This window comes from Chiloscyllium plagiosum, unplaced genomic scaffold (genome assembly GCF_037043375.1).
Source record: "Chiloscyllium plagiosum isolate Xiang-an unplaced genomic scaffold, Cpla_swu_hap1 HiC_scaffold_1, whole genome shotgun sequence".
Lineage (NCBI taxonomy): Eukaryota > Metazoa > Chordata > Chondrichthyes > Orectolobiformes > Hemiscylliidae > Chiloscyllium > Chiloscyllium plagiosum.
In genome coordinates, this window is record NW_028270139.1 from 149,498,065 (window position 1) to 149,514,514 (window position 16,450).

Consider the following 16,450-nt stretch of genomic DNA (forward strand, 5'->3'; position numbering starts at 1 on the left):
GAGGAAGTAGTGGAGTATGGTACAATTGCAGTGTTTAAGAGGCATCTGGATGGGTATAAGAATAGGAAGGGTTTGGAGGGATATGGGCCGGGTGCTGGTAGGTGGGACTAGATTGGGTTGGGATATCTGGCCGGGTTGCATTGAAGGGTCTGTTTTCATGCTGTACATCTCTATGACGCTATCTTCATCGACAGTACTTTGCTTTTATCTGAGTGTTCGTCTTTCCCTAAATCAAAGTGGTGTTGGGTTGCTTGGAGAAAATCTACCTGAATAGGAGTTTAACATTTGTCATCCTAATGATACGGTGTTTCGATTAAGAATTTCCTGGTCGTCCCTTGCTTCTCTTCTTGCTTTTCCCCATCATCATCCCCACCCCCCCCCCCCACTTCCCCATGTATTGGTTTTATGTTAGACAAAGTTGCTTTAGATTCACAGCCACCGAACAATGAGCTTTATCTTGACTGAACGAATGGCTCTGAAGCTTGCACTGTGGTTGTCTCGTGCTATGTTTGCCTGGTGCTGCAACCACAGCTATATGTCCGATGTACCTAATTGCTGTACTTACCCACAGGTCTTTGGGAATAAAGTAATAATTCCATCCCTGGATGGAGATCTTTTCCAATGGGACAGAGACCGGGAGAGCATGGAGACCGTTCCTTTTACAGTGGAATCCCTGCTGGAATCTTCCTACCGATTTAGTGATGATGTGGTCTTGGTTGGAGGGAAGTCACACACAAGCTATGGGTTGGATCCGTATACTGGAAAGGTGAGGTTACTCAACCTGTGGATGTAACTCCTTTTGTAGAATTTCTGAAAGAATTAACAAGTGGTTACCTCTAATGTATATTCATTTTCCTAAATAGGTCTTTTGGAATTGAATACGCGTCTTTGTAATTAATTGAAATTAAGTATTACAATATAAGATTAAAGCTATTGTGGGGTATGGCCCAAGGCAACTTTATGGAGTTTGGCCATAGATCAGCCATGATCTCAATAAATGGTGGAGCAGGCTCAAGGTGCTGAATAGCCTATTCCTGTTCCTATGTTCCTGTTTTTATCTGAGACAACTGAAGAAATAAGGAACATTAGTCTTCTATTTAAAATCATAATGTCTGCTTCAGTCAATCAACAATACAATAGCTGCCTCTTGTAAACAATACAGAAATAAAGACAGTAAGAGCTTTTGCTTGAGGGAGGATATTTTTAATTAACCTATCCAGAGATGTTATTACAGCAAACAGCAAAATAAAAGCACATGTGAAGTAATTGCAACCTAATGCAGGGGGTATACACCTCACTATTATGCTTTTATTTACAGCATAAATTATTTAAATAAGGCAACTTGACCTTAAATAAAACTTAGCGGCAGGCAGCCTTCTCACTTGCGCCCTGAGCTGCCGACTCGGACACTGGGGAGATTATTATAATACAGTAAGCATCCACTATTTCAGGTATATTATTTTTGTCGGTTTAGCAAGATTGATGGTCCATAAAGTGCTGGTTAAAACAAAGTTTGCTGTATGTGCTTCTGGGGCAGGTGCGACTTCAATCCAGGCCTGAACGCTACCACTGTAACACTAGACTCCAACTTGCTTGAGAGAGAACTGCTACTTGAGAAATCCTAAATCTTGCTGCTTGTTTCTTCAGACTTCCTGCAATCCGCATGAATCAGTGGCACAAGATGATCAACTCCTGGTATCCAAAGAAATAATCTCCTCCTGAATTCCTTTGACCGAGTGCAGGTTACCAGTCTACCATAGTGGGGCTTTAAACTGTAATTTGTTGAATCCTAGAGCCCCTCACAGCAGCACCCTTAATCAAACTCCAATGACATGTTTCTATGTGAGGTGAAAGTGAGTACTGCAGAGGCTGGGGATTAGAGTGCACAACAGGTCAGGCAGCATCCGAGGAGCAGGAAAATTGACATTTCGGGCAAAAGCCCTTCCTGATGTAGGGCTTGTACCAAAACAACATGGAAATTTTTTTTTGTTGTTTCTATTTTAAGTATATGCAATTTTTAAAAATGCATCGTATGCAATCAATGGTATGTGTGATCAGGCAGCTGTGGTGACCACTCCTAATAAATGCATTCTAGCATTGGGACATGAGCTGCATTATGACCACTTAAGAGACTCTTGGCCAATGCTTCCTTCCATTAGATCCGAATTGCTGAAGTGAGCTTCTCCGTTGTAATGGTTGCCCCAAGTTCAGCTGCTGCACTGTCTCTCAATGGAGTGGGAATTGAGGCCCCAGCTAAGACTGATTTAAATTCTACAATTCTGCCTGTGGTCTAGCTCTGGTCAGAGCAGTGACCAGAAGTGAGAGTTTCTCTGTAGTCCTACCAATGTTAAAAAAGGTTCCTCCTCTTCTCTGTTTCCCCATGTCCTTGAACAGATGCGATATATCTGCTCGGCAGCAGGCTGCCGCCGCTGGGAAGAGGAAACGACTGAGCAGGATTCGGGTATCTTGCTGCTGCAGCGTACGCAGAAAACTGTCAGGGCTGTGGGACCTCGATCTGGTGCTGAGAAGTGAGTGCAGTTCACTCTTGCATTCATTGCTGTTGTCCTGATACAATGTGGGACCATTTGGAGGTTGTTTTACAACAGAGGACAACAAGTATTTCTCCCTCTATTTACTTGTTTATTTTGGTTTTCATGACTCAGTTCCACCAATTCTGGCATCATGAGAAATAAGAAATTGGGATCTAGATGGATAATCTGATTGCAGACCATGAGTAATGAAGCATTAGATGGTTTTGCATTAATGCCACACTACTTGGATTCCCTGATTTCTGTTTTAGAAACCTTGTAATATATCGCCGAATTGTTACGGTGAGGAAGGAAGCTATTCAGCTGATTGTGCTTTCACCAGCTCTTTGTGTGAGCATAGTTACACTGTGCAAATATCCTGCTTTCTCCCCAAACCCTTGCATATTCTCGATATTTTTCTATTCAGCCTGTACAGAGCTATTGTTACACAGCTATGGAGCAAATGGGATTTGAACCTGTGGCTCCTGGTCCAGAGATAGGGATACTACTCTTCACCACAATAACCCTTATTTCTAGCCAAAGAAGTCATCCAGTGTGGTGTTGTATGTCTCAGTTGAATCTTCGTCTGACACACTCCTGGCAGGGCCTTCTATATCCCACCCACCTGCTGTGTGAACATGTTTTTCTCACATCACCCTCGTTTCTTTTGCACATCATTTTAAATCTATATTGCAAAACTAACTGCAGCATTTCATGCCAACTATAACTATTACCTAACTGGCTTTTGAGGGGTGATATACAGTAACTTGTCTGTGCCTGCCTTACCTGCAATGTAATTGATTATATTCTTAGAGGTTATGTTAGCTTATTTCAAAATTCTGACTTTGTTTTAAAATTCCTCCCTGTCTTCAACTATTTCCTGCATCCATCCCATACCTCGGCCTTTTGTGTGTCTCATATTTTATTTCTCCTTTTTGTTCACTCTTTCGTTTCTTGCTCCAAGGTCCTAAACTTTGGAATTTCCTGCCTAGCCTGTTCCCCTTGTCTCCTTTAAAGGATACTCCTTTAAAGCCTGTCACCTCTTTGACCAAGCTTTGACTACCCTATCCTACCTATTATGGTCTTATTTGCTTGGCGTGAAGGTTTATTTGATGAAGTTTCTTGAAAAGTTTTGAGATATAAAAGTAAGTTGTTGTGAGTTGCCTTTTAAATTCTGCAATTTCTTTTTAAGATGGAACTTCAGTGTTGGGCACTACGAGCTAAGGTTTATTCGAGATGCAGCAACGAATATCAACTACATTGAGAGTAGTTCCACTGCTAGCAGTAAGAATGGTCGATCGGCGACATTCTCTGAATGGGACCAGGGTGCCACTGTGAAAGATCGCATCATAAAAGTCTCCGTGTCGGACTGGAAGGTGATGTCTTTTAGCAGTAAACGAGGTGGCCAACTGGAGTGGGAACACCAGGTGACAATACAATTTTTCAATTCACAGCTGTATTAATAAAAAACAAAATTGTTTGAATTTGAAATTTTCTGCTGCTCTATAGGTAAACAGTTTGTAGAGATTTGTGACTACCCTTCTTATCCCTTCCATTCCCTGGTTAGTTCTGTACTCCAGTGGCATCTGCCTGGTTGGTGGAGGATGGGGAAGTGATCCCGGTCAGCCTGTTTGACGATGCCAGCTATTCTGCTAGCCGCAGCAGTGAGATAGAAGATGAGGAAGATCTGGTGGAGGCCGCAAGAGGAGCAGCAGAGACGTCCGAGTCTGGAGTCTATCTCGGTAAGAGAATGAAGTTCAGTTGCAGTCGATATAAGTAAGCTTGGCATCACTCTGATTGTGGCACATCAGTGTAGGTTACGTTGCAGTTAAACACTAGCACAAGATTGTTGCAAGTTCTTCATGCAATGAGATTTTGATTGCTCGTGGGATGTTACGGAAGAAATCTCAGTCCTGTTTGATAACTTCAAAGGGAATGAAAGGGCCTTTGAAGAAATTACCAAAAATCTGAAGCTCTAGAGTTTTAGTTTGAGTTGTTAGAAAACAAAACTGCTTCATTTCTCATTTAGATGTGAACATGGGAGTAGGAGGTGGCTATTTAGCTGTTCTAGCCTGTGCCACCCATTCAGTAAGGTCATGGATGATCGCAACTCTGTGTGACTGCCTACATCCCCATAACTCTTGACTATTATAACAAAAATCTACCTGACTCAGTCTTGGATAAATTCAATAACCACTGCATTCTGGAGAAGTGATTTGCACAGACTTGTGATCTTTCTCTTAAAAGGCCTGTTACTTTTAGGTTGATGTACAAAGATTCTTTTATGTGGGATTTGATCTTCGGTGCTGCCACTGAACCAAGGAAGATTTTAAAAATAATCATTCTTCTGTGGGGATACGGTTACCCCTTACTGAATCGATTGCTTGGCCATTTCAGCATCAATCACATTGCTGTGATCTGGAGTAACATGTAGGCCAGACCTGGTAATGATGGCAGATTTCCTTTGCTAATGAGGAGTTCGATATGTAAAAGAAACACAGATTAAAACACACAATGACAGTATGCTGTGTTGGTTAACACCTGAAGTGGAGACACAATGTAAAGGTAAAGGCCATAATTTTAACAGACGTAGGGATGGCACTCATTGGTGGTGGTTTATCCTGAGGGTTACCATCTGTCAGGTGAGGAAAAAGGTTGAGAAGGTGAATGCGTCATGGTGACTTCAGCTGGTGTGGGGATTAAACCAGTATTATAAACCAGCCATCCAGCCAGAGTCCATATAATGTAATTTGGTTAGGGTTAGTGCTAATAAGGAATCGGGATGTGGAAAGCAGGTGAGTTTTTCCGACAATCAACAGTGCCAACATGGCCATTTGATTAGCTTTTAGCTCCAGATATTTTTAAGGAATTCAACTTTCACCATCTGCCTTGGGATTTGAGCCTGTTGTCACGACATCACTGCCTCCCATGCAATACCTCATGGAGTCATTTAAGCGATTGATGCTGCTATGATTGGGGTTTTGGATAACATGTGTCTTTCTGGGTGGATGCACTAGCGTAGGAAAATGTGGCCATCTTCAACTCCAAACTACCCTGTACTCTTGGATATTATATGAACTGCTCAACCCCCCCCCCCCCCCACCTCCAAAACGTCAGTGAAACACCATCTGAAAATGAAGTACTCAGCAAAGTCAAGTGGTAGTGTTGTACTAACAGAGAAAATCACTCTCGTGTTCGCTGCAAACTAGCAGCATGAGATGAAGTCTCACCTCCATGCATGTCTGAAGAGGATGAGTAAAATATGTACCCCTCTCACGCTATTTCAATCAGTAATCTTTTTCCAAGCTTGCTTACCTTTAAGTTAATCCTGATGATTGCAAGATGAAAAGGTTTGACTTGTGCCACTCTTTCACACTGTAGTATCAAGCTATTATTTGTAAATACAGCATAATAAAATAAAATTTGAGGTAATGGAAAGGTGCAAGTAATGCAGGTGACAGTGGAGAGTTACTTGGTATGCTAGTTGATTTAATGGAGCAATGAGATTCAGAGCTGATTGGTAAGCTCCCCATGACCTGTTCTGTATTAGTACTAATAATGAGCCAAACCCATACGACATCAGTTACACTTTAAATGGAGAGATAATGTAGCACACTTCTATTTTTTTGTTTTTAATCTCTTTATTTTACCTGTCAAGGTTTTGTCAGGTGACATAACTGCAGTTTAAAAGTAAATTACAAGGTGAATGTTCTAGCTGACTGATCTCCTGTAGATTCCTACCATGTCTAAACACTGCATTTGTTCACTCTCCCTATTCCAGGCATGTACAAGGGACAGCTGTACATGCAGTCATCTGTCAGGCTGTGTGAAAAATTCCCATTGATGCCCCCCCTTGAGGACCACGGGGACAACCAAGTTGCGTCCTTGCCTAATGTCAGATGGAAGCCTCTAATCCGTAAGTTACTACAGTACTTTTTTTTGTTTGTTCATGGGCTGTGGCCACAGTTGGCTATGCTAAAGTTTGTCGTTTATCTCTAATTGCCTCTGGGACATATAAGGGTCGGACATATTACTATGGGTTTGGAGTCACGTAAGGATGGCAGATTTCCTTCGCAAAAGAACATTTGTGAACCAGATAGGTTTTTATGACTATTGATGTTGGTTACACAGTCACCGGTTAGATTAGCTTTCCATTCCAGATTTTTTTATTGATTCAAATTTTCCCCCATCTGCCATGATAGAATTCCAACATTAACTTCTGAATTGCTAGTCCAATGATATTACCATGATCATTTCCAAGGTTTGTTATTTGACTTGCATTTCTCTTAAATTTGCTTTTTATTAGAAAATAAAATGGCTAAAATCAATGTAAAGTGCGGTGCCTCTTGTATGTATATTATAGTTAAAGCACAAAAACCAATCATTTAGCCTCACTGGTCTCTACTGGTGTTTGTGTCTTTTGACATCTTGCTCTTGGGTCTATTTATTTCTCCCTTCTATCCTGATCTAGCTTTCCCTTGATTTTTCATTTATAATATTCCCTGAGATAGTGAATACCATGTGCTAACCACTGAAGAAATTTTTGTGAATTCCTGATTCAAATAACTTTAATACCCATCACTTCTGTCTGTTGAAATTCAAACAGATGATACTAGACCTGTGGTATACTTCCAGCATTTTCTGTTTTAATTTCTGATTTCCAGCATTGGTAGGTACTATGCTTTTCTAGCTAAAGTCAGATTATTTTGCAACATTGAAGTTTATGAAAGAAGCCTTTTGATTTTTATGGGGTGCTCTCTGCCTCTCACCCGTCTTCCTCCTTATGTGTTTGATTGCAGCAAAAGAACCTCCCAACCCCCCAATAAACAGCAGTGTGTGAATTAAACTTAATTCACACCCCTAAAGCAGACCCAAAATTCCCAAGCTGTTCACTCGCTGCACCTTCCCTGTTGCTGTCTGTGAGAGATGTTCCCACCCTGTCTTTTCTCTTGTGCTTGTGTTCCTCTCAACACATTGCCCCTTCTCTGCGCGCACGAGCCGCTTCATTGTATATCCCAACCACCACTCAAGGATCCTGTTGGTTGATTACTGGTCTTGTGCTTCACTCTTTGCTGTTTGCTTTAACCGTTTGCTTCTAAATTGCACAAAGTATTTGAACTGCAACTCTAGATTAGATCCTGGGATGAGAGGGTTGGCCTATGGTGCGAGGCGGAGTACAATTAACCTGTATTCTCTGAAATTAATGAGCAGTGATCTCATTGAAACGTTAGAAGATTCTGAAAAGATTTGTTCAGGTGAGAACCTGGCTGGGGGATTGAATTTGGGATTGCACTCTCTGGATACCTAGTCAATAAAATTGTGCCCAGATGTCGTCATTATTATCCAGATGGTTGTTGTTTGAGTTGATCTTTTGTTATGTTGCACAAAAATAGTCAAAATTAATTTGAAGTTTTCATTCGCATCAGACTTTGAAAACAAGGGCATGTAAAGGAGTAGTATGAACGTGACTTTCCAATTACTTGGTGTACCTGAACGCTAAACCCCTGCGATTCATACACAAGAATATCCAGGATCCTATGCATCTCCGAGCTCTGCAATTACTCACCATTTTAGATTATATGAATTTTTATTCTTTCTGCCGAAATGAATAATTTCACATTTTCCTGCGTTATACACTCTGCCAGGTCTGTTCCCACTCACCTAACCTGTGTATATGCTTTTGTAACTTCATTATGTCCTCTTCACAACTTTATTTTCTGACCCATCTTTGTATCATTAGCAACTATAATTCCTCCATCCTAATAATTTATTCAAATTATAAATGGTTGAGGCCGCAGCATTGATCCCTGTGGCACATGATTTGATACAGCTTGACAACCAGAAAATGAGTATTTTGTCTATCCTGTTTCCTCTTAGCTGGCTAATCGACTATCCATTTTAATGTGTCACTCCCTACACAATGAGCTTATATTCTCCGTGATGAAGGACCTTATCAAATGCCTTCTGAAAATCTAATTACAGTACATCGTGTCATTCCTGTTATTCATAGCACATCTTAGTTCTTTAAAGAACTATCTCACTGACTAATCAAGCAAAGGCATTTGGATGGGTATATGAACAGGAAGGGTTTGGAGGGATGTGGGCCGGGTGCTGACAGGTGAGACTAGATTGGGTTGGGATATCTGGTCGGCATAGACGAGTTGGACCGAAGGGTCTGTTTCCGTGCTGTACATCTCTATGACTCTGACTCCATGACTCCAATAAATGTTTTCTCTCTAAACCGATGTTGACCCTGTCTGATTATCTTGAATTTATTAGAGTGCCCTGCAGTTGTCTTTAATAGCATTTAACATCTGCCGATGACAGATATGAAACTAATTGGCCTTTAGGTCTCTGCATTCTGTCTCCTCCTGTTTTTGAGGGCTGTCAGCCCTCAACTTCAATAATTTGCTCAGCACCACTTCCATGGTGATTGTAAATCACTTGAATTCCTTCCCTTCTATTTCCTGAGGTACAGCGATTTCTATTTTGAAGGACCCCTCACATCATCGCTGATGCCACATGCTCAGTGACTTCCGCCACCCCTACTGCCGTGTTCACCACCACTTCCGCCCCCACCAGTGCCACTCACCTGCATTCTGCTGACGCGCCCCCCACAGACCCCACTGTCACTATCCCCACCCCCCAGAACCCCGAGGGGAGCACTACCCCTGCTCATGACTCCACCCCCATTCCCCCCACCATCACACCCACTCCAGTTACAGGTTCCGCCCCCACTCCCAGCTCTACACCCACACCAGCTCCCAGCTCCCAGCCCTGCCGAGTTTTCACCATCACCCCCCCAGACCTCCCCCTCACTGAGGACGAACGATCAGTCCTCAGCAAAGGACTCACCTTCATCCCCCTCTGTCCACGAATCAATGAATTTAATACACGCCGTGACATCGAACAATTCTTCCGTCGCCTCCGCCTCCGAGCTTACTTTCACAATCAGGATTCCCGTCCACCTTCCAAGGACCCCTTCGCCCACCTCCAACACACTGCATCCACCTGCACACCCCGCACTGGCCTATTACCTGCCCTCGACCTCTTCATTTCTAACTGCTGCCGGGACATTAACCGCCTCAACCTGTCTACCTCCTCCCCCACTCCAACCTCTCACCCTCACAACGCGCAGCCCTCCAATCCCTCTGCTCCAATCCCAACCTCACCATCAAGCCAGTGGATAAAGGGGGCGCAGTGGTAGTCTGGCACACTGACCTCTACACCGCTGAAGCCAAACGCCAACTCGAGGACACTTCTTCCGACTGCCCCCTCGACCATGACCCCACCCGCCATCACCAAACCATCATCTCCCAGACCATACAGAACCTCATCACCTCCAGGAGATCTCCCACCCACAGCTTCCAACCTCATAGTCCGGGAACCCCGCACTGCCCGGTTCTACCTCCTTCCCAAGATGCACAAGCCTGACCACCCTGGTCGACCCATTGTCTCAGCATGCTCCTGCCCCACTGAACTCATCTCTACCTACCTCGACACTGTCCTATCCCCCCTAGTCCAGGAACTCCCCACATACGTTCGAGACACCACACACGCCGTCCACCTCCTCCAAGACTTCTGTTTCCCCGGCCCCCAACGCCTCATCTTCACCATGGATATCCAGTCCCTCTACACCTCCATCCGCCATGACCAGGGCCTCCAAGCCCTCTGTTTTTTCCTCTCCAGTCATCCCCAACAGTACGCTTCCACCGACACCCTCATTCGTTTGGCCGAACTGGTCCTCACCCTTAACAATTTCTCCTTTGAATCCTCCCACTTCCTCCAGACCAAAGGGGTAGCCATGGGCACCTGTATGGGCCCCAGCTATGCCTGTCTCTTTGTTGGCTACGTAGAGCAGTTGATCTTCCGTAATTACACCGGCACCACTCCCCACCTCTTCCTCCGCTACATTGATGACTGCATTGGCGCCACCTCGTGCTCCCGCGAGGAGGTTGAGCAATTCATCAACTCCACCAACACATTCCACCCTGACCTTAAATTTACCTGGACCATCTGACACCTCCCTTCTCTTCCTGGACACCTCCATCTCCATTAGTGACGACCGACTTGACACTGACATTTTTTACAAACCCACCAACTCCCACAGTTACCTGGATTACACCTCTTCCCACCCTACCTCTTGCAAAAATGCCATCCCGTATTCCCGATTCCTCCGCCTCTGCCGTATCTGCTCCAAGGAGGACCAGTTCCACCACAGAACACACCAGATGGCCTCCTTCTTTAGAGACCGCAATTTCCCTTCCCACGTGGTTGAAGATGCCCTCCAACGCATCTCGTCCACATCCTGCACCTCCGCCCTCAGACCCCACCCCTCCAACCGTAACAAGGACAGAACACCCCTGGTGCTCACCTTCCACCCTACCAACCTTCGCATAAACCAAATCATCCGCTGACATTTCCACCACCTCCAAAAAGACCCCACCACCAGGGATATATTTCCGCCTTCCACAAAGACCGTTCCCTCCGTGACTACCTGGTCAGGTCCACGACCCCCCTACCACCCACCCTCCCATCCTAGCACCTTCCCCTGCCACCGCAGGAACTGCCCACACCTCCTCCCTCACCTCTATCCAAGGCCCTAAAGGTGTCTTTCACATCCATCAAAGTTTTACTTGCACATCCACTAATATCATTTATTGTATCCGTTGCTCCCGATGCGGTCTCCTCTACACTGGGGAGACTGGACGCCTCCTAGCAGAGCGCTTTAGGGAACATCTCTGGGATACCCGCACCAATCAACCCCACCGCCCCGTGGCCCAACATTTCAACTCCCCCTCCCACTCTGCCGAGGACATGGAGGTCCTGGGCCTCCTTCACCATCGCTCCCTCACCACCAGACGCCTGGAGGAAAAACGCCTCGGAACACTTCAACCCCAGGGCATCAATGTGGACTTCAACAGTTTCCTCATTTCCCCTTCCCCCACTTCATCCTCGTTCCAAACTTCCAGCTCAGCACTGTCCCCATGACTTGTCCTACCTGCCTATGTCTTTTTCCACCTATCCACTCCACCCTCTCCAAGGAGGACCTTCATCCCCTCCCCCACTCCCCCATTGTACTCTATGCTACTTTCTCCCCAACCCCACCCTCCTCTAGCTTATCTCTCCGCGCTTCAGGCTCAGTGCCTTTATTCCTGTTGAAGGGCTTTTGCCCGAAACGTCGATTTCGCTGCTCCTTGGATGCTGCCTGAACTGTTGTGCTCTTCCAGCACCACTAATCCATATGTGCTGTTGAACCAACCTCACCATTCATTATGACTGACTTCTTGCTTCATCTCCACTTTTTCCTGCCCACTGCCCATATCCCTCAATACCCTGAGTGACCAAGAGGTCTGTTTATCTCTGTCTAAACACAAGGAGCGTGCAGACCTTGACTTAAATGGCGTATTTACCATATTGTCCACCAGGTGGTGGTGTTGAACCATTTTGTTCTGCTAAATCTTTGAAAATACAATTAATGTGAGATAAAAACAGTGCTTGTGAAACACGACAGAACATTACAGCGCAGTACAGTCCCTTCGGCCCTCCATGTTGCACCGCCCTGTCATACTAATCTGAAGCCCATCCCACCTACACTATTCCATGTCCGTCCATATGCCTGTCCAATGACGATTTAAATGCACTTAAACTTGGCGAATCTACTACCGTTGCAGGCAAAGCATTCCATACCCTTACTACTCTCTGAGTAAAGAAACTACCTCTGACATCTGTCCTATATCTATCACCCCTCACTTTAAAGTTGTGTCTCCTCGTGTTTGCCGTCCCCATACTTGGAAAAAGGCTCTCCCTGTCCACCCTATCTAACTCTCTCATTATCTTGTATGTCTCTATTAGTCACCTCTCAACCTTCTTCTCTCTAACGAGAACAGCCTCAAGGCCCTCAGCCTTTCCTCGTAAAACATTCCTTCCATACCAGGCAACATCCTAGTAAATCTCCTCTGCACCCTTTCCAAAGCTTCCACATCCTTCCACATGATCTCTCTGCTCATCTGCACTCCCAAGAGCCCAGTACTTTGCATTCTGGTTACTCCCTCCAAAGTGTATCACCTCACATTTGTCCACATTAAACTCCATTTGTCACCTCACAGTCCAGCTCTGCATCCTATCTCGTCTCTCTGCAACCTACCACATCGTTCGTCACTATCCACAACTCCATCGACCTTAATGTCGTCTGCAACTTTACTAACCCACCCGCCTAAGCCCTTATCCAGGTCATTTATAAAAATGACAAACAGCAGTGGACCCAACACTGACACTTGCGGTACGCTGCGAGTAACTGGACACCAAGATGAACATGGAAATGTGTTGCTGGAAAAGCGCAGCAGGTCCGGCAGCATCCAGGGAACAGGAGAATCGACGTTTCGGGCATAAGCCCTTCTTCATTCCTGAAGAAGGGCTTATGCCCGAAACGTCGATTCTCCTGTTCCCTGGATGCTGCCTGACCTGCTGCGCTTTTCCAGCAACACATTTCCAGCTCTGATCTCCAGCATCTGCAGACCTCACTTTCTCCACCAAGATGAACATGTTCCATCAACTACAACCCGCTGTTTTCTTTCAGCAAGCCAATTACTGATCCAAGCTGCTACGTCTCCCACAATCCCATTCCTCCGCATTTTGTATAATAGCCTACTGTGGGGAACCTTATCGAACGCCTTGCTGAAATCCATATGCACCACATCAACCAGTTTACTCTCCTCTACCTGTTTGGTCACTTTGTCAAAAAACTCAATAAGATTCGTTAGGCACGACCTACCCTTCACAAAACCGTGCTGACTGTCCCTGATCAGATTATTCTTTTCTAGATGGTTATAAATCCTATCTCTTATAACCTTTTCCAATATTTCACCAACAACTGAAGTGAGACTCACTGGTCTGTAATTACCAGGGTTGCCTCTACTACCCTTTTTGAACAAGGGAACCACATTTGCTATCCTCCAGTCCTCAGGCACTATTCCTGTAGACAATGATGATTTAAAGATCAATGCCAAAGGCTCGGCAATCTCATCCCTTGCTTCCCAGAGGATCCTAGGATAGATCCCATCCGGCCCAGGGGACCTGTCTATTTTCACACTCTGCAGTATTTCTAATACACCTTCCTTGTGAACCTCAATCTCTTCTAGTCTAGATGCAAGTATCTCTGTAGCTTCCTCGCCAACATTTTCTATAGTGAACTCTGTTGAAAAATATTTATTTAGTGCTTCCCCTATCTCCTCTGACATACGTCTGTGTCAGGAAGTCCTCCTGTGCACACTGGACATAAACTGACCCATCTATAGTACTCATACTGTAGTGATTCCAGTCAGTATTTGGATAATTGAAGTCCCCCATGACAACTACCCTGCCTCTCTCACTCCTTCGAGAATCACCTTTGCTATCCTTTCCTCTACATCTCTGAGACTATTCAGAGGCCTATAGAAAACTCCCAGCATGCTGACTTCTCTTTTCCTGTTTCTAACCTCAGCCCATACAACTTCCCACTATTATCCTTGATTGGCCCTAATTTAACTCTCGTCATTCTTTTATTCCTGATATACCTATGGAAAGCCTTAGGATTAATCCTGATCCTATCTGCCAACAACTTCTCATGTCTCCTCCTGGCTCTTCTGAGCTCTCTTTTTTTAGGTCTTTCCTGACTTACTTGTAACCCTCAAGCACCCTAACTGAGTTTTCACATTTTGTCCTAACATAAGCCTCCTTCTTCTTCTTGATCAGGGATTTCACTTCCTTAGTAAACCACGGCTCACCCATTCTGTATCTTCCTCCCTGCTTGACCGGTACATACTTATCTAGGACACACAGGAGCCTTTCCTTGAATAAGCTCCACATTTTTAATGTGCTCGTCCCCTGCAGTTTCCTTCCCCATTCTATGCTTCCTAAATCTTTCCTAATTGCATCGTAATTTCCCTTCCCCCAGCTGTAACTCTTGCTCGGTGGAGTACACTAAAGTAAACCTGACAGAATTGTGATCGCTGTCTCCAAAGTGCTCACCTACTTCCAAATCTAACACCTGGCCAGGCTTGATACCCAGTGCTAAATCTAAAGTGGCTTTGCCCCTTGTAGGCCTGTCTACGTACTGTGTCAGGAAGTCCTCCTGTGCACACTGGACATAAACTGACCCATCTATAGTACTCATACTGTAGTGATTCCAGTCAGTATTTGGATAATTGAAGTCCCCCATGACAACTACCCTGCCTCTCTCACTCCTTCGAGAATCACCTTTGCTATCCTTTCCTCTACATCTCTGAGACTATTCAGAGGCCTATAGAAAACTCCCAGCATGCTGACTTCTCTTTTCCTGTTTCTAACCTCAGCCCATACTACCTCAGTTAACGAGTCCCCAAACATCCTTTCTACAACTGTAATATTGTCCCTGATCAACAATGCCACACCTCCCCCTCTTTTACCATCTTCTCTGCTCTTACGGAAACATCTGAATCCTGGAACCTGCAACAGCCATTCCTGTCCCTGCTCTATCCATGTCTCCGTAATGGCTACAACAGCGAAGTCTCAGGTACCAACCCACGCTGCCAGTTCACCCACTTTATTTCGGATGCTCCTCGCGTTGAAGTACACACACTTCAAGCCAGGTTCTCGCTTGCCAGTGTCAGAAACTTGATTTTGGAACTCCCTACTCGCATCCTCTTCTGTACCTGTCCTACAATTTTGGTTCCCATCCCCCCTGCTGTATTAGTTTAAATGCACCTGAATAGCTTTAGCGAATTTCCCACCCAGGATATTGGTCCCCCTCTGGTTTCGATGAAGACCATCCTGCTTGTAAAGGTCTCACCTACCCCAGAAAGAGCTCCATATCTGGTGGTATCTCTACAGAGAAAACAGTCATGTTTCAAATCCAGTGACCCTTCATCAGAAACTGTAACTGTTTTCCCTCTAAAGATAATGGGTGGCATGGTGGCACAGTGGTTAGCACTGCTGCCTCACAGCGCTAGAGACTCGGGTTCAATTCCTGCGTGGGTTTCCTCCGGGTGCTCCGGTTTCCTCCCACAGTCCAAAAATGTGCGAGTTAGGTGAATTGGCCAGGCTAAATTGCTTGTATCGTTAGGTGAAGGGGTAAATGTAGGGGAATGGGTCTGAGCGGGTTGCGCTTCGGAGGGTCGGTGTGGACTTGTTGGGCCGAAGGGCCTGTTTCCACACTGTAAGTAAGTAATCTAATATAATATTTCCAACCATTGCAGCACAGTGTTTTTGTTTGAGATTTCCAGCATTAGTTTGTTCTGCTTACTGTGAATGTGAACTCCTGTCAGCTTTGGCAATGACTATTGATGGTCTGAGATGCTGCATCCAAGTCTCACAAAGAGCAGTGACATAAATGAATAATCTTCTTTTACATAAGTTGAGAGATGGATGTTAGGAAGAGAGCACTGTCCTATTTACCAAGTAGTGTTGTATATATTGACCTGACACTGCAGGCAGGATCCTTGGTTTAACATTTAATGTGAAAGATGTTCCTTTCAACATTGCTGTGCTCTTTCAGTGCTCCACTGAGGTACTGATCTCTCTGATTTGCACAGTTACTGTAGTGGGCTTGATTAGAAAGGTGAGTGTGCTACCTAACTGATGAGACGGGTAGGTGAGGAACCTGAGAATACTGTCCACAACTTGTCATCTAAGGTTTACTTCTCTGTATTTTTTTGTTTGGAAGATTCACCAGCTCGAACACCAGCATTGATTCGGTCGGATGAGCATGATAAATGTCTCAGCAATGATAGACACTCTCATGATGAATATAGTAATGGAGCTCTGTCAATTTTACAGTATCCGTACGGTGAGTTAAGTGTCTCCACTAACTAAGCATCTTACTATGGTAAAAAGTAAATTGCAGTTAACGTAGCAAAATCTTAACTAATTCTGCACTTCTGATTTGTCAGTAACTCTGCTTTTTA

General features: G+C 44.8%; 1 protein-coding gene across 3 annotated transcripts in view; it reads left to right on the forward strand.

The window, feature by feature from the left end:
• eif2ak3 (eukaryotic translation initiation factor 2-alpha kinase 3) overlaps positions 1–16,450 on the forward strand; it is a 95,534-nt gene that overhangs the window by 36,359 nt on the left and 42,725 nt on the right. For all 3 annotated transcript variants that reach the window (XM_043698574.2, XM_043698669.2, XM_043698756.2), the window contains exons 3-8: positions 572–766; positions 2,395–2,528; positions 3,721–3,955; positions 4,096–4,270; positions 6,310–6,444; positions 16,210–16,332. In XM_043698574.2, the coding sequence (XP_043554509.2) occupies positions 572–766; positions 2,395–2,528; positions 3,721–3,955; positions 4,096–4,270; positions 6,310–6,444; positions 16,210–16,332 (997 nt within the window). The remainder of the gene's footprint in view (positions 1–571; positions 767–2,394; positions 2,529–3,720; positions 3,956–4,095; positions 4,271–6,309; positions 6,445–16,209; positions 16,333–16,450) is intronic.